This window comes from Sabethes cyaneus, chromosome 3 (genome assembly GCF_943734655.1).
Source record: "Sabethes cyaneus chromosome 3, idSabCyanKW18_F2, whole genome shotgun sequence".
NCBI lineage: Eukaryota > Metazoa > Arthropoda > Insecta > Diptera > Culicidae > Sabethes > Sabethes cyaneus.
In genome coordinates, this window is record NC_071355.1 from 2,458,126 (window position 1) to 2,483,629 (window position 25,504).

The 25,504-nt window shown below is 35.9% G+C and overlaps 1 protein-coding gene across 1 annotated transcript in view; it reads left to right on the forward strand.

Annotated features, from left to right (window-relative positions):
* Positions 1 to 25,504, forward strand: part of LOC128744399 (uncharacterized) — a 59,079-nt gene that overhangs the window by 6,968 nt on the left and 26,607 nt on the right. The window contains exons 2-3 of the mRNA XM_053841393.1: positions 22,328 to 22,895; positions 22,964 to 23,075. Of these exons, the coding sequence (XP_053697368.1) occupies positions 22,328 to 22,895; positions 22,964 to 23,075 (680 nt within the window). The remainder of the gene's footprint in view (positions 1 to 22,327; positions 22,896 to 22,963; positions 23,076 to 25,504) is intronic.

A 25,504-nucleotide genomic window follows, 5' to 3' on the forward strand; every position in this document is an offset into this window, starting at 1 on the left:
ACTATAATTACTGTTGCCAATATATAGATGGATGTCGCTATTCGGTCCTTTAGACTCTAGGATGATGGTTGCCCGCTAATACAGGAGTGATAGGAAATACCAAATCACTAAAGTAGAAATGGATTAGTTTTATCAAAATACTGACCGTCCGTCAGTGCGATCGTGCGATAAATGAGCAGACGGCGAACCTAGTGTGCTATTTTATAGTCACTGGCACTGCCGTTGATACTTGTAAGCTAGTGTAGATGTGGGAGAAACCAGATCGGCTGCTGCTGCTGCTCAAATAATTATCCGAATGGAACGTTAACCATTTAGAAAGTGTAGAAAAATCTTTCCATTCTTCAATTACTATAGCTCTTATAAGAACTGTTTAAGACCACAACGGTCTGCTGCTGAATTTACTGCCAGTCAGTCGTTCCGATTTGCCATCAGTGTTGGTTTACGACAATTGCGATCGAAGTTGCCGCTAAAATGCCATCGGCTTTGCCTCCAATTGCCATTAATGTTACCACTAACAACCTGTGTTGCCGCGAAATGCCCTTGGTCTTTCCACCAATTGCCATCCCAAGCCCTTGGTTTGCCTCCAATTGCCGGTGTTTCCGCCGAAATTCCATCGTTTTTGCCTCCATTTGCCATCGGCGTTGCCGCCAATTACTGGTGTTGCCCCACCAAAAGCCATTGACGGTAAATACTGACCGTCCGTCAGTGCAATCGTGCGATAAATGAGCAGACGGCGAACCAAGTGTGCTATTTTATAGTCACTGGCACTGCCGCTGCTACTTGTAAGCTAGTGTAGGTGGTGGAGGAAACCGTATCGGCTGCTGCTGTTTAAATGATTGTCCGACACTGATTGAGCAACCTATTGAACAATTTCGCATGTCTGCGATGGGGATAATGCAAAATGTAACGTAAAGTGCATCGTGTGGTATTCACGTTGGCCATTGCCCGCTGATTCCGCTTGTCTTCGGGGTCGGTGTTCCCGTCAATAGCCATCGATGTTGCCAATTGGATTGGAAAAGGGGTGTGGCTTACAAAGTGGTCTCAAAGGTTATCATTTGGATCCAAATCCTTTGGTGTATCTAATTGTCGTCCGTGCCTGTGAAGCTAGGTGATCACAAGGGAAATGTATGGGAAAATTCGACCTTAAAACTTTACACACATTTTCACTATTTAGCGTGTAAAAAATTATTATTAATATGTTACTATAAAATTGCTGGACATTTTATCTATCCAACGACATATTAACTGTTTTGTTTCGTTCAGTAGTATAGTAGCTATTAGCGTTTGAAATATTTCATTCAAACGTTACACTTCTATTTTTCGTTTTTACAAAGTGCTACCCAGTCCCAGTATAGTAAACAAAGACGTAGTCCTACGTCAAAAATTTCAAACAACTGTCAGTCGGCCCAATCGTGAGTCGTGACCCAAAGAACGGAGTCAGCCTGTACTCCGATTCTGGTAAAAATATTTGTTTTTGGCATCACAAATTACACAAAATACAACCGTCATCCGGGGATACTTGCAACACTTTTGAACTTTGACTTGGTATAACTTTCGAAGTGTACTGCTTAGGTCCAAGTGTAAGTAGCCAAAACATGTATAGTGGTCAGTACTTTTGATTTATGATTACGAGAAAAAATATCAGCTAAATAAATCTGTAGAATAAAGCGAAAATAGGGGTGTTGCAAGTTACCCAGTGAACGGGGTTACTTGCAACACTTTTCTGATTTTGATTTTGCGAATGACTATTTTTAGACATTTTGAGTGTATTTGTAGTAAAAAAGGGTTACTGGAGGCATGTTTCCCAATTTCGTCTATCGCTGAAAGATATATTAGATATTCGGTGAAAATGCAGCATGTCAGCAAACTCCAAATTGACGTTTCAAGGCACGTGGAATTTTTCACAGTTTTAATTTTTCTAGAGATGGCAGTAGACAAAATAACATCGTACAGGTGCAAACTTACTTTTTACATACTGTCATACTGTCTATTACTCTAATTATCTATTTTACAAGTGCTGCAAGCTGCGCCATTTTGGAAGTAAGAAGTAACAACACGAATTTATCGTTTCTTCTCCAAATTCAAAATATAAACAAAGCTCAAAGCTGCTATTTGTTAGCTCATATGATGCACTAATTGTATACAGGAACCAAACGATAAAAAATAATTTCATGTCAATGAAATGGTGCAACTTTGCACATGCATTTTTCCTACTCTGAGCGTGAAACTACTTTCCAATCGTATAAAAACGAGCAAAACAGTGATATAATAGATTAGACTTAACTAAACAATAGGTAAACGTCCCTTCTTTAAAACGGCGTTGACTAGAAATGGTTATGTAAACAAACAAATGCGTTAGAGCTGTCAAAAGCACCATACGCAAAGGTGTTGCAAGTAACCCCGGTGTCGCAAGTATCCCCGGATGACGGTACCAAAAATACGATACAATTATTTAGCACTATTATTTACTTAACGCTATTTTACGCCACACATATGCCAGTGTGAAAGACAAGTCAATGTTTCTTCGCCAAAACCCGCCTAACGTAGTTCTACGCCAGGTACGCGGTTTTGTCTGGAATACAGCCTTTCTGATTTTTCTGTTCTCGTTTCGTTTCATTTCCCAGCTTTCGTATTTGCTCCTTGTCTATTCCGTTTTTTCGTTTTCTGCGCATTTTGTCCTCATTTTCTTTAGCGTTTTTGCTTTTTTGTTTGATTATAGTCACTTTAAAATTCGTGGCTTCTGCGTGGATGGGATTTGAACCCAGGTCCTTGGAGTGAGAGGGGTGAATGTAAATTACTACACTGGGATTAACCCCGTCGTTTTTCCTTCTTTTCATTTCTTTTCCGTTTTTCCTATTTCTCTGTCCGCTGTCCTCTTTTTGTTTTTATCTCGTTGTCCCTTTTTACTTTGTTTTCTCTTTTTTCACTTTTTTTCCTTTTTTACGTTCCATTTGCCCCCCCCCCACCATTTCTTCAAGACAGTTTTTCTTCTTTTTTCTCCATAGCGATTTTCCTCCTTTCCTATCTTGGTCGTCCAATTTTTGACACGTTTTCCGCGTACTTTTTGCCGTTTTTTCTCCAGGAGCTGCAAGAGACCGACTACCTCTAAATTAACTGGTAATAATTCATTTGTGAAAATATGCTAAGAAAATTTACTAACATCGTCGAAAGAAACTGTTTGTTCTACTATTTGTGGTTTGGTTCATGAGGAAAATATTCAGGAAACCCGAGTTTTTCACCCATAACTCAGGAACAACAAAAAATGTTATCATTGAAAGTTTAAAAACTGACAAACATTGGAAAAATATTTCAAAAAACTTGCATATGATATAATTTTCCTACTTTTCTTAAGCTGGAAATGAATATAAATTGATTTGAAATTGGACTTGAAACTGGATTTGAAATTGGATATGAAGTTATACTTGCAAGGATTTTAACGCAAAACTAGCTTGTACGTACCAACGATACTTATATAAGTCTTTCTATACGATAAGATCCGATTAAGCGCGACCAACTTCATACAGCTTCATACAGCTATACAACTTTCTGCTGAAAATCGTGTCAACTACTATCATTGTAAATGATAGAATTTCAACTTGTACACTCTTTATTAGGCTTTATTTACTGTTTCGAATTTGTTAAGAGACATTTACCATAATTTTCGTACATTGATACGCGAGTTGGTGTTGGCTGGGAATTGAACTTAAGGCGGAACCCAAAGTGGCTAACGTTATTGTGTTAGTGCGACAAACACTGTACTGTACATCTCATGTGTTCGTCAAAAACCTAAACGTTTATTTGAATATTGTATCAGTACTGGTAATATATGTCAAATAGCGGAGCTTGCAAACATAAACAGCTGATCCGCAGCCAACCGCACTGACTACAAACATCGCGAAAAAGTGTTTGTTTTCTTTATCAAGACATTCCGATTCAATCAAAATTAACAGCAGCAACTGAATAATGCGTAGGATCACTAGGATGTTTAATTAATCCGCTTGCATCGGATTGCGTTTTTGATTCCTGCGTTTGCGTTTTGTTTGTTTACTTCACTCTAAGCTCATCGATGCGGCGAAAGTTGAAAGCTCTTTAAAAGCTCATTGATGTGACGAAAGTTTGATGCTGTGTTGCTGCTTTTCCGGAATCGCTAGTTCAACGAAATATGTGCGCAACCAAATATCTATTAACTAATTCCAGATTATACGTTTTATGAACACTTAATGATCTATATCAGCGGTTCCCAACCTTTTTTCGGTTCGCGTACCCCCTGACGGATTTCCCTATACTATTCTACAGCGAACTAAAGTTTTGGCGAACCCCTGGGGGTTCGCGAACCCCCATTTGGGAACCGCTGATCTATATGATCAATTAAATTTATTTTCCATTAGCAATTATGTTTTGCTGAGCGTTTATTGAGACATAGCAGATCGATAAATTGAATTACAAGTTTTAGGAAATTCTAACAGCGCTGGAAGCACTGATTACGTGGCGAAAGCGTGCTCTGCCAATACAGATGCATTTTTAAGGCACAAAACAATACATGCTTCGAATGGTAGCCATTTACCCAGCCATCTTTGAGCCACTTTCGGTTTCCCCTTAAAGAAAGAATCGAAATTGGACACAAGTTGTAGTCAAATTGCACTTGAATTTGTACTAGGAATTAGACTTGAAACTAGATTTCAATTTTGGCTTAGTATCAGTGTTAAAATTGGGCATGAAATTAGAATTGAATTTGGAGTTGACATTGAGCCCAAATTAGGCTTGAAACTAAACTTAAAATTTAATTTATAATTGAACTTGGAACTGGTACTATTTTTACGCAATTAATTTACTTACCGCAAAAATAGCGGCAGATTATTTGAAAAACTGTGAGCTTCTGGGTCACAGAAATTATTTTGTTTTATTAAATTTTAAAGAGAGGTGCGGGCACGTGCCCCAGTGTGCTGGACAAATCAATGCCTAGCAGTAGCACAATCAAACCTGTTTGTAGAAAGCAAACTTTCAGAGATTACCAACACAATTTGATGCTTTATTTACTTATACTAAATATCAGTAATAATGTAAATGCACTTGGTATTATCAGTGTCATTCGATTGTATAATTTGAATTCCCGAATAATTCGGGTCCATTACTGGCTAATATACCCTAGTGTATTATTGCAGTAATAATAAAACTTGGTTTGTTTAATAGTCAGTCATTTGATTGATGTTCAATGATTAGACCGAAGGTTACCTTTTCAAGTCATGCATCATAGCGCCAACACTTGTGTTGAAATCTTGGTTAAAACGCACATTTGTGTAAACCGTTTGATAAAATGCAAAATATATGAATTTATACAATAAGATTTCACATTTGTTTTTAATTTTCTATAATTTTGTTGCAAAACCTGAACTTTAAGGCTTCCTTCCAGATTTCTTGTCTTTTGAAAATTCACTTGTTCATTTGTTGGTTGCGTGTTTTCTTTATTGCCGATCTTTTCGCGTTGTTCACCCGACAGATTAATTAGACCTCCTCCTTCGCGTCTTCAAGAATCTTATCACTATAGGTACGGAATGGAAATAATGGCTGATTACATAGAGCTCTATCAGCAGCCGAAGTTGTATTTAGCAGTTTGAACAAGATTTTACCTTGACATGGCGATATTTGAAAAAAAAAACAACAACAAATCTTCTATTGTCCAATACAGCTTGTTGAAGAGACAACTGAAATTATAGGAAATTTTCACTCATGTTTCTATGAGAAAAATTTTCAACTGCAGTTCAACTGAGGTTTTAACAGTTACTTAACGTGGAATGCAAAATAAAACATACTTTACTATAGATCAGACTATTGATAATAGTCTCACGCGATTAGCTTAGAAATAGCTGCAATCAAACCGTTTGTAATTGCTTAGCCTCTCTGCAAACATTTGGTACTAACACTAGAGCGATTGTTTGTTTGAACAGACTTCCGCAGAAAATTTTTAATTTTCTAACAACAATTAGGTACACAGGACTGGCGATAAGACGGTCCTCTCCGAACGTGACATACAATGACGACTAAACTACTAACTTTTCTCAGTATGCAGTTTTCCTCGGTAGCTAGTATAGTTAGCGTTTAAATATCCCGTTGCTTTGCCAGGTTTGCCGACAGAAGAAAAGCTCACCTTACAGTACTCGTTTATATATACAATTAGGGTTTCCCTTGATAAGCATAGTAAGATATTCGCAATTATTGAATTATCGTTCAACACCTTTATCGTTAGACTTTAGTCACACCTACGATATGTACTATATGCGTTACGTTACGTTGGGTTCGAACGGAAACTAGATGTTGTAATCTGTCACATTTGGGATCGCATCAGATAAGAGTAAGCTTCAGTGAGAATTGTAGGTACGGCATTTATTGTGGTGCCTAAGGCCAGCATGTTGTAGTGCCCGGATAATAACTGGACGAGTTATTTCAACACGGGCAAAATTCATTACCAAATGTAGTGTAAATTTTCATCTGCATAAAAAATGGATTGTACTGCGCTGGGAACTGTAGGTAAACAAAGTGTAGATTTGTGAATTCGCTTCGCATGAGCTGCAAAGTGCTCTCACTCGGTTTACATTTCCAGATACGTCGTTTTGTAATAGAACTATGTATTAGCTCAAGGAATTATGATTGTTCATCTACTTGTAAAAATACGAAACGTCCGACAAAAATAAAACAAATTTTATCGAAACATAAAATCTGAAAGAATAACTTCTTTCCATTCACCAGAGATAGCCAGAACAAAAGATTTTTTGTATGTATATTATCACTGCGACCAGTTATTTGATCTATTGTGATATTGTCCAGGTATATTCGTTTTTCATCCTTTTCTCCTTTTATGCTTTTACTACTACTACTACTACTACTACTACTACTACTACTACTACTACTACTACTACTACTACTACTACTACTACTACTACTACTACTACTACTACTACTACTACTACTACTACTACTACTACTACTACTACTACTACTACTACTACTACTACTACTACTACTACTACTACTACTACTACTACTACTACTACTACTACTACTACTACTACTACTACTACTACTACTACTACTACTACTACTACTACTACTACTACTACTACTACTACTACTACTACTACTACTACTACTACTACTACTACTACTACTACTACTACTACTACTACTACTACTACTACTACTACTACTACTACTACTACTACTACTACTACTACTACTACTACTACTACTACTACTACTACTACTACTACTACTACTACTACTACTACTACTACTACTACTACTACTATTTACTATAAACGGAAGTACTATTAGTTGAAGGCCAAATCACAGACAAACAGACATAACACTCGTTTGCCACTCTTCGTACCGATTGAACCGTCATTTCAAATTTGGGCTTAGTTGGGAATGTCTCCGGTTTGGTTCAAGTGGCGCTTTTTGACGAAAGAAGGGGAATTCCCCATAAAAATATTTGCTACTTCGAGGGATACTCCTGTCGCTATTTGATATTTAGGAATGTCGATCATAGATGGTGCTAGTGTTCACGTTAAATGTGAAGTACGATAATTTTTGTTGATTTTTCTATGTCTTATGCCTGTTTGTCTGTGGCTAAATGAAGCATGGTTTGAAGAAAATTTTTCGACGAAAAAATTCTTTCCCAAAATCGTGGATATTCGACTTTAAAAGCGACGGCACCGTTACCCATTACTTTTATTGTCCAATGCGAGATCCTAAGATAAAACAATGATCTTCTCCTTCAGATTTGGGTGTATTTTTTCGCTAGTTGCCGCCTACCGAGTAGATTGTTTGAGTTCACGGGAGCAAAAGAATGTGAAAACCGGAAGGAACAAGAACAGAAACGTGCTACCAAGCAAACCAAAATAATGACCATGAGACAAAAACACGATAAAAATAGAATGTTTTTTATTGTACCAGAGAAAGACACTATTTAGAGCATCTATTCAATCTAGAAGAAAGAATTCCACGAATTTTTCAAAATGATACAAAAATTTGTTAAAAACTAAAAATGTTTTAGATACATTGAAGAACTAACAAGCAGACATAACTGCCCTATTAAACGCATGCTTGAACAGTTATTTTAAATTCGGTTCTATATTAGAATATTTTCGACACATTTAGTTCCCAAAATACGGAGAAGCCGTCATTTGCACAAAATACTCCAAATATATATATTTTCGTAGTAAAAACAACCTAGATAACTATATTCGCACGTCAATGTCACGATACAATACTGCTGTTTACAGCCAGCTGATCCTATTGACTCTAACAGCTGCTCTCGGTAGAGATGCGAGCATGCGCCGTCCTTAGTCAGTATAGTGTTTCGGTCATAGCTCAGAAACGAAAATCATGTCGAGAAATTTGAATCATTGAATGATCCGGGACTGGCGAAAAACAAAATATTTTAAAAGATTTACACGAGGTTCTACGTTCTACTACGTTCCGATTCTTCTTTCCATCTTCGTGAAAAAATTGTGGAAACCTTTTTCCAGTTAATATTTTTCACCATTGCAGAGAAAATTTGCCTTAATTTTTTGCCTACATTTTTTGACGAAGGACTACGACTTACGGTAAGGTTTGACTATAGGTATGGTGTCATTCTAAAAAAAAACTCCAAACATGAAAAGTGATCAGATTTTGAGCGTTAAAAACTGGGTGATTTGCTGGTTAATTTTAAACATTTTTGCACCAATCGATCGCAAAGTCTTCTACGCATTGATTCGCACGGGATAATGATCCTGTTTAGCTAATCACTATTGGAATAAGCATAAATATCAAGCACGGTAAGAACTAACCAACTAGTTAATCTCATGTAGGCACGCTTTTGCTTTCCAAAACCAGTGTTGCGAAGCCCACACTCGTGTGGTCTAATTGCTATGAAAATACCTGATAAGCAGAGTGTCACAAAGAATTAGTAAGGTGCAGAGGACGTTAGCTAATTGATGATATTTTAAATGTCATAAAATTTGAACTAACTGTCGATATGTTAGTTGAAAATCAATTATATTTCAAATCAGTCTGTCACAATGAATGGTGCTATATTTCTAACATTTTCGAGTAAGTTGACAAATATGAACCAGTGGTAAATGATAACCCAGATTAATAGGGTAACCAACGTGTTTTAGACCCCATCAGCAGCTGTACATAATCTGGACACTTCCATTTGATTTTGCTGTAAGTGTCCAAATTATGTACAGGTGCTGATGGGGTCCAAAATACGTTGGTTACCCTAATATATTTTTTCCGTTCAATTGTGTCCGTTGTGTCCAATGATAAATATTTCGGCACGAACTTTTCAAAAGGGCATAACTGCAAAATGCAAACAAACCGAGTGAGGGATTTTCTGCTAGATTAGCCAGAGAAAAGAGACTCCCACACGGTTTGTTTACATTTTGCAGTTGCGTCCTTTTGAAAACTTTTTGCCGATTTTATGTTTTGAGCAAGATTCTTAAGCCAGTAAACAGTTGATTAGTGCTTTCAGTGACATAAAAATTTCTAAATGCACTGTAACCGCCAATCACCAGAAGATTATTTGATGTTTTAACTCTTAATGAAGCAACAAACTCTTATATGTACAATGATATATACAGAGCACGGCTGTTTAAGAAATTTGAACTTGACATCATCTATAAAATGTAGGAATCACAATAACAGTATTGTGATTATAAAATCATGCCCCTAAGCACAGAACTTCATACTTTGTTGGAAAATCACCATGATTACCTTCAACACTTATTTTTATTTCGTCCCAAAGTTTGGTTCAGCAAGTTTGTTTCCATAAATTGTTTAGTGTCGAAACACATGATTTTATATCTTTTTGGAACGAGTTTGCTCGCTTTGAGTTCCCCGATACCGTATAAAAACAGAAGGTCAAGTTTCGATAACGGAATGTAGCACCCCAGATAACACAAAATCGTAATAGAAAGTTCACATTAAATCGTTTTCATGTCAATTTCACTTTGGAATTGTATAATGATTAGAGTACCGTCATCCGGGGCGAGATTGTGCCAAAAAAGTATATAGGGTAGTTTGCCAATTGTTGCTCACCACCCAATTGTTGCCCACTTCTCGGTTTTTGAATAATATCTGAGAATATCTATATTATCGCAGCACTCCAAACAATCAAAACACAAATATATTTCATTACCTTCAAATATGTGTAAACATGATTGTTAGCAAACAAATATTTGGAATAGTAAAATTACCTCATAAAATCCAACTCTTAGTAGAGCCAAAATACGTCGAATGCTTACAGTATGAATTAAGAAATCACTCATCAAATTTAAGCTTATAGATCTCAACAAAAAGCAAATTTACCCTATATTACTTCGTATGCCTTTCAAAATACCCACATTCATAATGTTTGATTAATTAAATAACTATATGTTACTATTTTTGTGTTCTAATGCATAGTGGTTAATAATTGGAAAAAAATTAGGATTTTGTCCATTTCTTGCACACCATCCGCAAATGCCGCTAAGCTAGGCCCTACTGTACCATTCTTACTTGATCCAACTCTTATTGAAAATTTACCACTATTTTGATGTCGGATTAAAACAATACCAATAATTTTCGATTTCTCTGGAGACTAAATCAGCAAAAGCCTAATGATATTACCAGCGTGTAACAATTTTCGTGAATAGAAAATAATGTTCGTATCCGTAATCCACAGTCGATTAACGGAACAATGTGTGCGGAAGTTTATTATGAGAAATTCTTGAGAAATGAGCATAATAACGCAAAACAATGCTTCAGCTTCTATTAAACAGAGAAAAAAGTTATGTTGTGGCTAAAAGAACTTAAAAGTCGAGGTTTTTCTTATTCGCTCGAAAGTAAAAAATCGAAAAACTTTGCATTTGAAAAACCAAATACCAGCCATAAACGTATATTGCATTTAAATTTGAAAAAGGAAAGATACTGGAAAACAAAATTAAATTAATTAATTTTAATTAATACATATATTAATTCAATGCAATAATTTTTACCTGTTCTTGTAAACCATTGTTCGGTGAAGATTGAATTACGTTCAAATACGTGTCAAAATGGTAACGGTACGATACTTATAATTGGTAAATCTGTTTATAAGGAGATCTTCTTCATGTGTCAGTTTTCTATACTTGGTATTTCTCCTAATTCCATATTTTCTTTGCCGTGCAACAATTGGATTGAAGGTGTGCAATATTAGGCAAAGGACATTAATCAAGTGGGCAACAATTGGGTCTGTATGCTGTTTAACAAAACCTCAAATTGCATAATATGTGCAATATTCCAGGCTATGAAAACATACCAAATGTTATAGTGAAAGAGTCATTTTGTTTATAGGACAAATTTCGATTTTAGTAACGAAATAGTTTCCCCGAGAGAAAAGATAAACTGGACGTTCCTGCCTTAGGTGTGCAACAATTGGCAAATTACCCTATTTTTGTTCTTTAGCTCAGTATACACACAATTTAGGAACTAAGTTGATTTCGAAGCTGCCAATATATACTAAATTGTTCAATTAACAACTACCGTAGACATGGTCTAGTTACAATGAAACCTAATTTTACTGGAAGTGCATCAACTTTGGCACAATCTCACCCCTTCTAGGGGGTGACATTGTGCCAAAAACATAAAGTTAGGCTAAAAACCTAAACAGTGAACATTAGCATGTTTATAAACAATACACATAAAGATCAGTATAAAGTAGTTCATTTGGGGCCATCCATGAACTAAGCGGACTATCAGGGGCAGGGGGTCGGCCAAAAACAACGCATCATACAAAAAGTATGAACGAAAATAACCTGAGGAGGTCTGAAATAACTAAAAATGAGTTCGTAGTCAATGGACAGCCTTTATATAGCCAGTAGCATTTCTAGGGTTAACAAGGGGGAGATATATGAAAGGGTGTATCCTAAGGAAGCATATCTATTTGATTATTTAACAACCATTACTTCGTTCAAGAACCCGCGGCCGCAGAACATGTGGCCTATCCTACCCCCCTCCTTAAAACTGGCAGTTTATTCACGGTATAATATATTCGTCTTATATTAGAGTGTTTATTCAAAGTATCTGAAATTTCCAGAGAAAAAGTAAAAATTAATTTAAATTATTTAGCAGACCTATGATGCAGTTTGCTCCAAAATGGATGATGCTATCTAATCTGTCAAAATATTGTGCTCAATAGTAAAGAATGTGAGTGTGCTGGTGTATACTGACGTATTTTTGTTGTGTATGTGAAATCCACAAATTGGATCGATCATTATGGCTTGGCACAATCTCACCCCCGTGAAGCTCGAAAAGTACAAAGTTTCGAAAAATATTATTTTCGTAATCAAAACTTATCCAACACATAATAACCTTTCGAAACATTGTAAATGATTAGTTTATATACCTTCAAGATAGCAAGTTGATGCGATTTCTTGTTTGGGTTGGTTTATGCGGGACATTTTTTACAAGCGTTATTTCCGCGTATTTTTGATTGCGAACTTTGAAACCCTGCTTAGGCTAAATAGTTTGCTAATATTATCTGTGTTCCATTCTAAGTTATGAATAAATATGTTATGTTCATCATCATTTTGAATTTAAGTCACCAGTTTCTACAGATATAATAAATTTTCACAAATAAACATTTTTGGTTTTTGGCCCAATCTCACCCCCGTGGCCCAATGTCACCCCGGATGGCGGTATGTCAAACCGAAGTGAACAAAAAGTTCTTTTGCAGTCGTGCGGGTCTTCATATACAATTCATGACTGTGAATTATAAAGCAGTATAGACGATTGCAATATTAAGTTATATCTTAATCATATATTCAGGAGTATTTAGTTGCGTGTTATAAAAACTACGCAAAATAGAATTACAAATAGCTGTCATAATTTTCGCACGTATATCGCCTCCACTTTGGTACATATATGTTCTTATATGGCGTGAAATATAACTTTTTCGTTCAGATATGATTTCGTATATCTCAGTTGCAATCGAGATATACAAACCAAATGGTTTACTGGGACCTAGGCTTTGCTTTGCTTTGTTCACTGTTTCAAAAGAGGCAAAAGGGATTGGGCGGACCCACAAGCAGAGGCACTTGTGCGCATTCCGGGGTTTCAGAGTCGCCTTCCAGCATTAGGATCTTCCATATAATAATCAATTTCACTGTACCATCTTTAACCCACGTGTTGATTTGTTTGTGAGAATTGAGAACTGCCATATTTGCCATCATCCAGCCTTCCACATATATGATATTAATAATAATACTATAACAATTTTGTAGTGAAATAATACTAATAATAATGATATGATATTGAGATGAAATGTGGAACAATCTCACCAGCAGTTCTCAAATGGAAAAGAGTTGCGTCCTTTGAGGTTCCATAAGTGCTTCTAATAATTGACTTAATTGTTTCATCTGATATCCATGTGCAATAATAAAACTCGTTTTGGCCAAAGTTTTTACTATATAGCAGGGGATGCTTCATAAACTAAAACGAAAAAAATAATTAAAACCATTTATATTAGACTTACCAATTAGCAAGGCCGTATGGCTCCGCCGTCGGCCCAAAGCTGCGGTTTTGAGATCAGGCAGCCGGGAACCATCCACCACCCAGCATCGTACCTCCTAACTTGGCTACTCAATAGAGCATTACCAGGTATGGCCACGTGGAAGTACTAGGTAGCGGCTTGGTCCTCATTTGCCTTCCCTGTTTCGTACTCACAAAATAATATTTTTTGGGAATTTAAAAACTTATTTCAAGATTGATGCTCAAACAGCTTTTATTCTCAAATTTTTTTATTTAAACTCAATTCTACTACTATAGATACGAATTTCTAGAGACTACCCACGTTAAGTGGGCCGAAGTTTTAATCCTTTAAACTGGGTTATTTACAATTGCAATCCAAGTTGCTTCATTTGATGGTAAATTTTTTCGACAATGAACCGGTTATGTGATCCAAGCCATCATCAATATGTTTCGAATTCTGGGTATTCTTTTTGAATTGTTTTCGACGTGCGCGTTCCTGGTAATAGAATTCCTTTTTCTCCGATGGTTTCAGTAGAGTAGCTTTCCGAATTACGTTCGCGTTTTTACAGTACTGCTGTGGATTGTAGGCGGGAAGGCTAAAATCATCCCAACATTCGTCGTCATCCAGCAGCGTCTTACCTTTGGGTTCCTTGCAGGGTACATCGTCGTCGTGATAGATTAGCTCCGGCTCAGGTTCTCTATACTCTTTATATTCCTGTCTCGTTGATAGACAGTACTTGTACAGCTCGAATGATTTACGATCGGCACAGGTGTCCGTGTGTAGTTTGATCTCCAACGATGGGACTTGATGCGCGGTATTGAACGGACAGGTGACCAGTTTCACCTTCGGGTAGTTTTTCCGGCATTTGAATAAATGCTTCGGCATAGCGTGCGGCTGGATCCGATGGCATCGATTATACGGACACTCAACTAGTTTTTCCAATCCTGGCATGTCGACGAAAAAAAAACTTGAATGTGATCACACGGTATGAGGAAAAGTTAACCAATAACTAAGTATGAGATAGCTTTACGGAATTATGGCTTCTTTGAAAACGTCGTGATTATTTAAGGAGCAATAGGTAAACCAAACTAATATATACTTTATATAATATAACAGGCAGTTTTTTAGTAGTATATGAGGTTTCTGTATTAGATAAGTAGGTAACATTAAAACAAATTGAAAAAACGAGTTTATGGTACATAATGTATTTTGCTACCTCTGTCGATCTTCGTTGTTAATGTGCATTACATTCTATAACGAATTATTTTCACAGGCGTGCCCAGACACAAACAACAGGCGGGGCACCCGACCTTTCAGAAGAATGTTTTATCTTGAAAACCGCAGTTATCATAGGACGGCGAATCTATTATTACTTATCAGAAAAATGCCGGCTGTTTAGGTGATTTAAAATCAAAGTTGAAATTGGGCTAGAAATTAGACTTGGAACTGGGCTGGAAATTAGAGTTGTAACCGTACTTGAAATCGGATATGACATGGAGCATTTAATTAGACTTGAATTTGGACTAATTTGGGCTTAAAGTTTTACTTTAAATTGAACTGGAAATTGGGCTCAAAATTGGATTTGAAACTGGACTTCAATTTTGAGTAACTTTGACTAGAAGTTTTACTTAAAATTAGTCATAAAATCGGACTTAAACCCAAATTTGAAGTTTTTATTTGAAGTTAGACTTGGAATTGGATTTTAAATTAAAGTTTAAATTTGAATTGAAATTAAATAATGGGCTTGAAATCATTAAATTTGATTAACAATCGAATTTAAAATTGAAATTTAATTAGAGTAAGGCTTGTACAAATTTGAAAAAAAGTTTATGTCCTGGTCTCAAAATATTGTTGAAGGGGGGGGGGCAAGAAAAAAATAATAACATTAAACCTTCAATAACCAAACAAAAGAGAAGAAACCAGCGTTTATTTTTCCATATTATTAAAATTTTAATACATTTGTATTTGTATTTGTATATTTTGTACAGTACCTACTTAAATTTTAGTTCAACCCTTTCAAGCTTCAAAATTTTTCGACCCAAGCACATAAAGTAAGCATCCTGGTAGAGATGAAGCAGTTTGATAATAGTGGAGTGGTGCCACAGGATCACTTTAGAGAGCCACAAAAGTATAACTTGACCTTCATTTTGTTTTGAACCTCCGTGTCACTCGCTTAGTTACCTTGCTTTTTTAATAATCGAAATCTGTGTCACTTACAAGTTCAGAACTCGGTAACCACGATATAGTATCGTAATCTAACCATAGTGTGAAAATGGCAGTTTAGGTCCCTGCCACTTTATTACTTGGAACACTTATGCTGTGCTATCGACATGTTTTAAGAAAAAAAATCTCTGAAGCTATTCACGTTTCTTGGTCAACCTTTTAGTCATGAATATCAGGCCTCTCCTATGCATATTAAGGATGCACACCGCTTTGAAAATTTCAAGTTTCGAACAGTTCAGTGACATCCTGCATGCTGCATGCATCCAATGAATGAAAAATAATTTTTTTTTTCACCCGGATAATCGAGTCTAAAAACCCAGATAATCGAATCCCCGGATAATCGAGTCCGGCCTGTATTGGATAATTTAGAGATGTAAACTCATTAAACCGTGAAAAAATCCGCTTGTCACTAAAAAATGCAACAGACTAATATGACACTTTATTTTTTTGCCACTTCACATTTCGAAAATTTTCAAAGGGGGGGGTGCCATAAACTTTTTTTCAAATTTGTATAAGCCTAATTGTATGTAAAATTGGACACAATTGAGCTTGGAATTGAACTGTATGTTAGATATTAAATTAAATTTGAATTTAAACTATTTTGAACTCTAAATTTTACGTCTAACCAAGCATGGACACGACGTTTTAGTTAAACTACAATTGACATATCTCGTTTTATTCTCTCACACGTCTTTCTCTATCAAATAACAAATAAAACACTAAAACAATGGTTTCTTTCACCACCAGGAAGATTAAATCGGGTTTTTTCTTTTTCTTGGCTTTTGCTCTCACTTTCCGTCAGTTTTTTCCTCTTTTATGCCATTTTCTTTTTTAGTGTCCAATGTTTCCTATTTCAATGTTCCGTTTTTCTTCGTCCTCTGTTCTATTTTGATTTGTTTTTTTTTTCTTATGCTTTTCTCTCTTTTTTCCTTTTTGCTGGAAACTGGTGTTTTTCTACCTTTTTTTTATCTCCTTTCCTTCTCCTTTGTCGTCTTCATCCGTTCAATTTCCCGGCTTTTCTATTTTTTATTCCGTTTTTGGCTCCCGTGTTTGCCTTCTCCAGTTTATTTTTTCTAACTCCCATTTTTCGCCCTTTTCTCTTATGTTTTACCTTTTTCTTTATTGTATCCCATTTTACCGTTTTTGTCCCATATTTCTCCTTTTATATTCCGTTTTTCTTACATTCTCTAATTTACTTCTCTCCTCCTCATTTCCTCTTTCTCTGTTCCTTTTCTCTTCGTTTCTTGTACCGTTTTTCACCTTATTCCTGAATTCTGGATTTCATCTGTTCCGTTTTCCGTATTTCTTTTCTATTCTATTCTCTTTTTTCCTGCCTCGTCATTTTCTGTTTCGTCTTTTCTTCTTTCGTTCGTCGTTTTTTTCGTTTTTCCTCTGCATTATGTTCTGCTTTTCCTCCTTTTTTGTAACGTTCTGTTTTTTGTCTTCAGTTTTAATTTTTTTCAACACATTATATTTTCTTTTCTATCTCATTTTTCCTTTTTCTGTTCTCGTTTCTCCATTCTCATGGTTCTCATTTTCTATTTTTCTTTTTTGTCTCGTTTTCTATTCAGTTTATCCTCATTTATCTATTTAGGCCATTACAAATATTAAAGAAAGTTTTTGTCCCTCCGGTGTCGGGCCACTGAAGGGGGGGGGCGAAAAAAACAAAGAATTTTTTAATCGAGCAAAAAAAATGGATCTTAGGCATTTTTACTTAAAGTTTAAACGTAAAAACCAAATCTATTCTTGCTTTTAATAAATACGTTGTTATTTTTCATGCAAAAATCTACGAACAAAAAGATAAAAACGAAAGGAAAATTTTTTGAGTTTCAGAAATTCCACGGTTTGAACTTCCGTTTCTATTTCGTGCTAGAAGCGTTAGCTCAACTCGTACACTCACTTTTCGAGTTTTTTAGGCTACAGAGCCCACAGACAATTGATTTTATAAAAAAAATTAACTCATATCCTACAAATTATTTTTTTGCCCCCCGATTTTCAAGCCAATCTCCAAGGGGGGGGGCGTGACAGAAACTTTGAAAACAATTTGCAATGGCAAAAATATGCAATATTTATCTTAGTTTATCTATTTTCTTCGTTTTATTTAGGGTTCGTCCTTCTTCTGTCTTAGTTTTCTTCTTTTCTCTGCCTATTTTCATCTTTTTCTGTCCAGGCTCCTCGTTTTCCCAATTTTTCTGATTTTTTAAACTTCCTTGTTTTACCTTGTTTCTCCCATTTGATCACTTGTTCCTGTTTTTCTCATTTCCTCTTTCTCTGTTCCTTTTCTTTTCTTTACGATTTTCGTCTTTTTCCTGAGTACTAAATTTTTTTGTTCCGTTTTTCATTTTTCTTCTCCCATTTCCACCATTTTCATGCCCGTTCCTCTTCTTGTCTTGTCATTTTCAGTTTCATTTATTTTTTGTTTCCTTTTTTCGGTCCCGATTTTCATATTTTTTCACTTTTTCGTACGTCGTTCGTTTTTTTTTTCGTTTTCCTGTGTTCGTTCTTTAAACTTCGTCCTACTTTACCTTTGTCACGTTCTGTTTTCCTATGCCGTTTTATCCCAGTTATCTTTCGTTTTAATTTTTTGCTTCCCGTTTACTATTCTGATTTGTTTTTTTCCTCTTTTTTGTCCTCATTTCTCCATTCTCCTGGTCCCGTATTTTATCCTTTACTTTTGCTTTTTTTTCTATCTCGTTTTTTTGCCTTTTTTGTCCCGCTGTTCCTACTTTCTGTTCAGTTCATCCTCAAGTAAAAGCTTATAATCATCCTGATTTTTATTCTAGTTTTATTCGCTTTCTCTAGGGCTTCTTTTCTCTCATTTTTCTCCGCCGTTCTTTATTTTTTGCTGTTTAATTTCTTCAAATTTTGCCTAGTTTTCCCTCTTCCTCTCCCATTGTCTTCTTTTTCACTTTTTTTTCTTCTTATGTCTCGTTTCGCTCCCATTCAGTCACGTTATTTTTTTTCCTAGCAGTGTTTTCCTGGAATTAAATAAAAAGAAAACTTATCCAATTTAATTCTACTATGTATATTTATTCTTGACAGATACGTATTTCTTTTTTGTTCGTCTTTTGTTTTCGTTCATCTGTTTTGTTCTTCCTCTCATTATATTCTGCATTTCCACGTCAATTTCGTGTCAATTTTTTTCTTTTTTCGGTACCAGTTTTCATCTTTTCTTTTTTGTTTGTCATTCGCCTGTTTCGTTGTTCCTCCAATTATATGCTGCTTATCCCAATTGTCTTCGATTTTAATTTTTTTCATCCCATTGTATTTTCTTTTCTATCTCATTTTTTTTTGTTCTCGTCTCTCCATTCTCCTGCTACCGTTTTTTCTATGTTTCTTTTCCTCCATTTTTTGTCTCGTTTTTCTCATTTTCTATTCAGTTTATCCTCATTTGGTTTATATTTTCTTCGTTTTATTTAGGGGTTTTCCTCCTCTCTCATTTTTCTTCTTTTCTCTGCCTATTTTCATTTTTTCTGTCCAGTCTCCGCGTTTTTGCCTCGTTTTCCCAATCTTTCTGTTTTGTTTAACTTTTGTTTTTTGTCCCATATTTCTCCCGTTTGATCACTTTTTCTCGTTTTTCTCGTTTCTTCTTTCTCTGTTCCTTTGCTCTTCTTCTTCTTTCTTCCATTTCCTGAGCACTGAATTTCCTCTTTTCCGTTTTTTTCTTTTTCTTCTTCCATTTCCCCCCATTCTTTTCCTCTATTCTTGCCTCGTCATTTTCAGTTTCTTTTCATTTTTTTTCTTTTTTCGGTCCCAAGTTTCGTCTTTTGTTCGTTTTTTTTTCGTTCGCCTGTGTTCAGTCTTCCTACTATGTCCTGCCTTTCCGCCTTTTTTTGTCACGTTCTGTTTTTTTTTGTATTCTGTTTTATCCCAGTTGTCTTCCGTTAAAAACTTTTTGCTTCGCATTTTCATTTTTGTTTCGTTTTTTACGTTTTGTTCAGTTCATCCTTATTTTCTTTTTCGTTTTATTCGCTTTCTCTAGGGCTCCTTTTGTCTCATTTTTCTTTACTCTGTCGATCTTCATCTTTTCTGTTCAATCTCCTCGTTTTTGCCTCGTTTTCCCACTTTTTCTTATATTTTTAACTACCATTTTTCGTCTTTCTCGCTTCCGTTTTACCTTTTTCTTTATATTTCTCCCGTTAGATCACTTTTTCCTTTCTTTTTCATTTCATTTCCTCTTTCTCGGTTCCCTTTCTCTGCTTTTCTGTTCCATTTTCGCCTTTTTCCGGAGTATTGAATTTCCTCTGTTCCGTTTTTCCGTTTTCTTCTTCCCTCATTTTCAAGCCCTTCAAAACTCTTTTCTTATCTCGTCATTTTCAGTTTCTTTTCATTTTTTTTCTTTTCTCGGTCCCGAGTTTCGTATTTTTTACTTTTTTCGTTCGTCGTTCGGTTTTTCTTGTTTGCTCTGTTCTGTTTTCCTATTTCTTTTTATTTTTTTGCTTCCCATTTTCTTTTTTGTTTCGCTTTTTTTCCTTTTTTGTTCTGTCTCAGTTTTTTTTTCGTTTTATTCGCTTTCTCTAGGGCTTCTTTACTCCCATTTGCCTCTGCTGTTCTTCATCTTTTGCTGTCCAGTCTGTATATTTTGATTCGTTTTCCATCTTCCTCTCCCGTTTTTCTTCCCTTTCATTTATTTTATGTCTAGTTTTCCCTCCCAATCAGTCACGTTCTTTTTATCATATTAGCTTGTATTTTTCTCTCTCGTGCTTTTCCTCTATTTCCAACCCGGTCGTCCAGTTTTAGTCAACTTTTACATAATGTTTTTCCGTTTTTTCTGGCTTTCTTCTTCCGTTTCCTCATTTCAAGTTTCTCCTCCTTTTCTGTCCCGCTAGTTTCTGCTCCGTTTCAATTCTTTTCTTATTTCGGTCACAATTTGTTCCCTTGTGTTCGTTCTTCCTATTATGTCTAGCTTTTCCTTCTTTTCTTTTACATTCTGGTTTTCTATTCCGTATTACTCCGGTTGTCTTCCGTTTTCATTTTTTTCTTTTCTGTCCTGTGTTTGCCTTTTCTTTTCTTCTCGCTTTTCCATTCTTCCACTTCCGTGTTTTCTTTTTTCCTTTTCCTCCTATTCAATCTCGGTTTTTCTCCTTTTTGCTGCTCTTTTATCCCATTTTTTCTCTTTTTCTCTCAAGTTTAACTTAATTTCTTCTCGTTTTATTCCTTTAGCTCTTCCTTTTTCCGCTCATTTTTCTTCTTTTTTGCCGTTCTTCATCTTTTCTGCCCAATCTCCTCGTGTTTTCTCTTTTTCTCTCCCGTTTTCTTCTATTCTCCTTTTTTTCTTTTTATGTCCTTTTCCCCTATCCCCCCATTCAATCATGTTTGTTTTGTTTTTCTTTTTTTTCATGCCAATTTTTATTCTTTTCCGTAAAGCGTTTTTCCTCTAATTCTAACCTGTTTGTTCAGTTTTTGTCACGTTTTATTTCGTGCTCTGTTCCGTTTTTGTTTCTCCTTCTGTCTAAAAAAGCAAAGCCATGAGTATAAACGTCCTTAAAAACTTGACCCTTCTTTATCGTCAAACTTCGCAGCCCGTTATTGGAGTACAGGAAAACTACGGGGCTAGTGTAAAGATCATACCGTACCCTGGAGCTAACTGGGCAGTCAGTAAACCTCCTACTGTCTCATTTTTCCCTTTTTACTTCTTTTTCTGGAGAGCCACAAAAGACGGACTACCACTAGATCCATCGGTAATCCTTTGTGAATATGCTAAGAGAATATAGAGACATTTTCGTAAGAAACTATTTGCTCTACATTATTTAGTTTATGAGAAATGTATTTTAGAATTAGGTAAATATTCAGGAAAACCGAGTTTCCTAACTGTAACTCAAGGGCAAGAATTTTTTTTCATTAAAAGAATTAATGAAAAGAGTGAATTGGTTTTAAATTAGACTTAAAACTAAATATGCGATTGGATTTAAAACCAGACTTGGAATTATCCTGAAGTTAGGCGAAGCTGAAATCAGGCTTGAAATTAAGCGTAAAATTGAACTTAAAGTAGTTGAAATTAGACGTAACATTCAACTTAAAGTAGGAATTTAACTAGCACGTGCAATGGTGTTTGGAATTGGACTTTAAACTAGACTTAAAATTGAACTTGAAATCGGTGTTAAGATTGGTGTTGATATTGGAGTTAAAGTTGAAGTTAAATTTGAGCTAAAATTAGGCTTGAAACTAATCTTGAAATTTAATTTATAATTGGAATTGAAATTTAACTTAACTGGAACTGATTTTACGCAATTAATGTACTTATCGTAAAATTAGTGGTCGGTTCAATTAAAAATTTTAGACTTCTGGGTTAGATAAATTATTCTGTTTCATTTTAGAGATTACAGGGAATGTGGGACACGGGCTTCAATGTGCAAATGTTATTTTTTAGCGTCTTAGAGGAATATCAAATTTGAGTTGAAAATACGCAGATCAAGATCTCAGCGGATCACAGATTGTTTGACTTTATTCTTACTTTGATATCATTGTGTGATTAAAAGATTACTTATAGGTTATGTTACAATAAACGAAAAACGAACAAAAATTTTGGTCTCTTATCCAAAGTGATAAAACCCTTCGTTTTTTCTCACTCAGACTTGCGGCTCCAGCAAGCGGAGCTACAACTATGGCATGATTTACGAGATGACCCGACGGATGGCCCACGCTCTGCTGGCGCAGAAAGGATGTGCCATGCGCCCGAAGGAGGTTGTCGGCGTTCTGCTACCGAACATTCCGGAATTCGTACCGGCCCTGCACGGCAGCCTGCTGGCCGGGCTGACCGTCACCTTTGCGAATCCCCTCTACACACCGGAGGAAATCTGCCGGCAGTTCGATAACGCCAACGTTCGGCTGATTGTCACCCTGCCAGTGCTGCTTCCGGTGGCTCAAGTGTACAAAGGCAAGGCGAAAAAATACCGAGGGACAGTCTGCATCGGAGGCAAGCACAACTTCGATGAGAACGTGTTCGGATTCCAGCAGCTTCTGATGGAGGACCACCGTTCCGAGCTGCCAGTGGTAGATCCCGAAGAAACGGCCATTTTACCCTACTCGTCCGGCACAACCGGTGTGCCAAAAGGAGTGGAGCTTACACATAACAATTTAGTGGCCAATTTGGCTCAGGGTACGCATCCCGAGATGAACAAGTACTACCGGCCAGAATTTGGTAAGTGGGAAGATTGTTTTCGAAACTGCCAGAAAATGTAAGTTACTCATGGATTTAAACTATTTCAGAGGGAGAAACTGACACCATACTAACGGTACCACCATTTTTTCACATCTACGGGTTCAACGCCATCTTGAATTCGTGTCTCAAATCAAGGAATCATCTGGTGTCGATACCAAGGTAAGTTTTTATAACAACTTAAGATGGTGACTGACTACACTCAAACGGTGTCTAAACAATTTTATCATATCACTACAAAATCAACCCGTGATGACTCACGAAAGCAGCAACCAATCATATTTAAAGCATACGGCTCATAAAATTCAGCGAATTTTGAAGTTGAAAGAAAATTACAAGAACCTTCGTGAGCAACATTGAATTGAGTCATGCAAAAGTTCATTCACTCCATCTAGTTTACAGATGACAGGTAAATGTATGATTTTTTAACGTTCTTTCTGCATTGTATTGGAGTGCAATTTAAAACTCTTAAATTGAGATGTATAACGAAGGCTTATAATTCAATATTCCTTCGACGGATTTTGGACTTAAACGTACCAGTCCATAGGAAATATTCCCAGCAAATTACCTAGCTGAGCACTTTAGTAATTTTTAATAGTCGACTATTGACTAATTCACAGACTTCATGAGAACCGGTCAACTTTTCCTTATCTATTAGTTGAGGTCTTGTTTTCATCATCATTGCTCATAACCCAACATACAGCAATATCATGATTTTACCTTCGTCGAGATATCTGCCGGTGGAGGGTCACCGCCTTCTTCTGGGCCTTGTTTGGGTATCATCAATCGAGAAAACTCTTCCCCGTAGACCTCTGCGATTGACGATCGATTTTGTCAATTTGGCAGTGTGCCAGACCAACTGGGAATATTCAAATAAAATGGACCTTTTGAGAACCACCAAATAACTTCCAACGAATTATTTTGAATTAAAACATTTATACAAGGCGGTATAAATGTTTTAACGGATTTAACGGTTAATCTTGCGGCCGTATCTCGGATACGACATCTTTACAAATAGCAACATATGCTCTCATTTTTCTACCTGTCTTTCTTGTTTGGACAAGTACAAACCAGATCTGTAAGTTAGTGTTTCATTTTCGCTAACGTAGAGTGTTGGCATTAAAAATACAGCTGAACACCGGGACGGTGTGGTTGACAAAATCATAAGGATTAGCCCTACCTCTCAGAATCGCAGGTCCTACCTACTCTGACTAACGAATATGTAAAGAAGGCGGAGAAGCTGATTAACAGAAAAGACCAAGTAACTTACACTCCTACACCTGATTTATCAGCAAACATTTTTTGTCCCGTTTCTGCTTCGCCATGATGATTTTTCACGAAGTTGTTGGTTGAAATTATTCCAGCAATTTTTTTAAACATCACTCCGAAGATCTTATGGCTTGTATGCTTCCTAATTATTGCCTGCTGACTCTCTTGAACCTCTTGAACCAAGCATCATAGAGCAATGAAAAATATCAGTTGAAAATAGCTGAAAATAGCATTGGTTATCTTTAAGTGACAAAAATTTCTCGATAGTGTTATTTTTTGTTCCTGAGTTGTGTCCGGAAAACCAGTGTTCAACGACGACGGCACATAACCGGTTCTTAGATGTTTGGATAATTCATGAAAAGATAATTGGCTAAGAATAAGAACAAAGATGTTAGAACATAGTTTTTCCAACTGATTTTTTTTTGCTAGAAAATTCACTAGCACCGTGGAAAATTTTTTGAAAATGTTTTTCAGACAAAAATATAAAAAGGCTGTCTCGCTTTATTGGGAAGTTGACAGATTTTCAAGTGGTTCTGGGACAACAGGAGGAGAACTGAGAAAGGGATTAGACACATTTAAATGAAAATAAAGGGTTTTGTTTCTTGCATTATGAGAATTTTCGAGAGACAAAGTGGTAATAAGGCAATAAAATATCGGGCGTTCAGTGAGTAAATATTTAGGAAAATAGTGTTTTCCTAGTATAACTCTGGGATAACGAAAAACGCTACAAAAAATAATGAATTGGCACATAAAAAAACAATATATTAAAAAATTTCTAAGAATTAGAACGCTGTTTAAAACAAACTGGGATTTTTCCGCTTCACGTAGCTGTAAAAATTTTCTTTCATCCTCGAAAAAAAATATTCTTTGTTCTACGATGATTGATTCAAGAGTTATGAACTTTTGAAATAAGCGATGTTTCAGAAAATCCCTTGCATTTTTCTAACGAAATAGGAAAAAAAATTAAAAGTTCGTTAACATTGCAAAAGTTTACCTGTAAAAAGGTTGAATTTAGCTAAAACTTGGTTGAAAGTACTCAAAATGCCGTGAGTGTGCAAACTCAGATTTTGTTTTTCAACCCTAAAATTCCTAGTAGGAACTTAAAAGTGCGCTATTTGTCACACAGAATAATTCATATTATCGGTAGCAAGTACCCAAAATTGGTTGAATTTCAATTAAAAACCGAAATTTGTTTTATTCATTATTTCGAAAGATTAACATGTTGACCATATGTGTTTGAAGTCATTTGGATGAATTCCAAATTGACAAAGTTACAGCTATTTGTACCGCGAATGTCTGGAGCGATTACACAGCGAATAAAA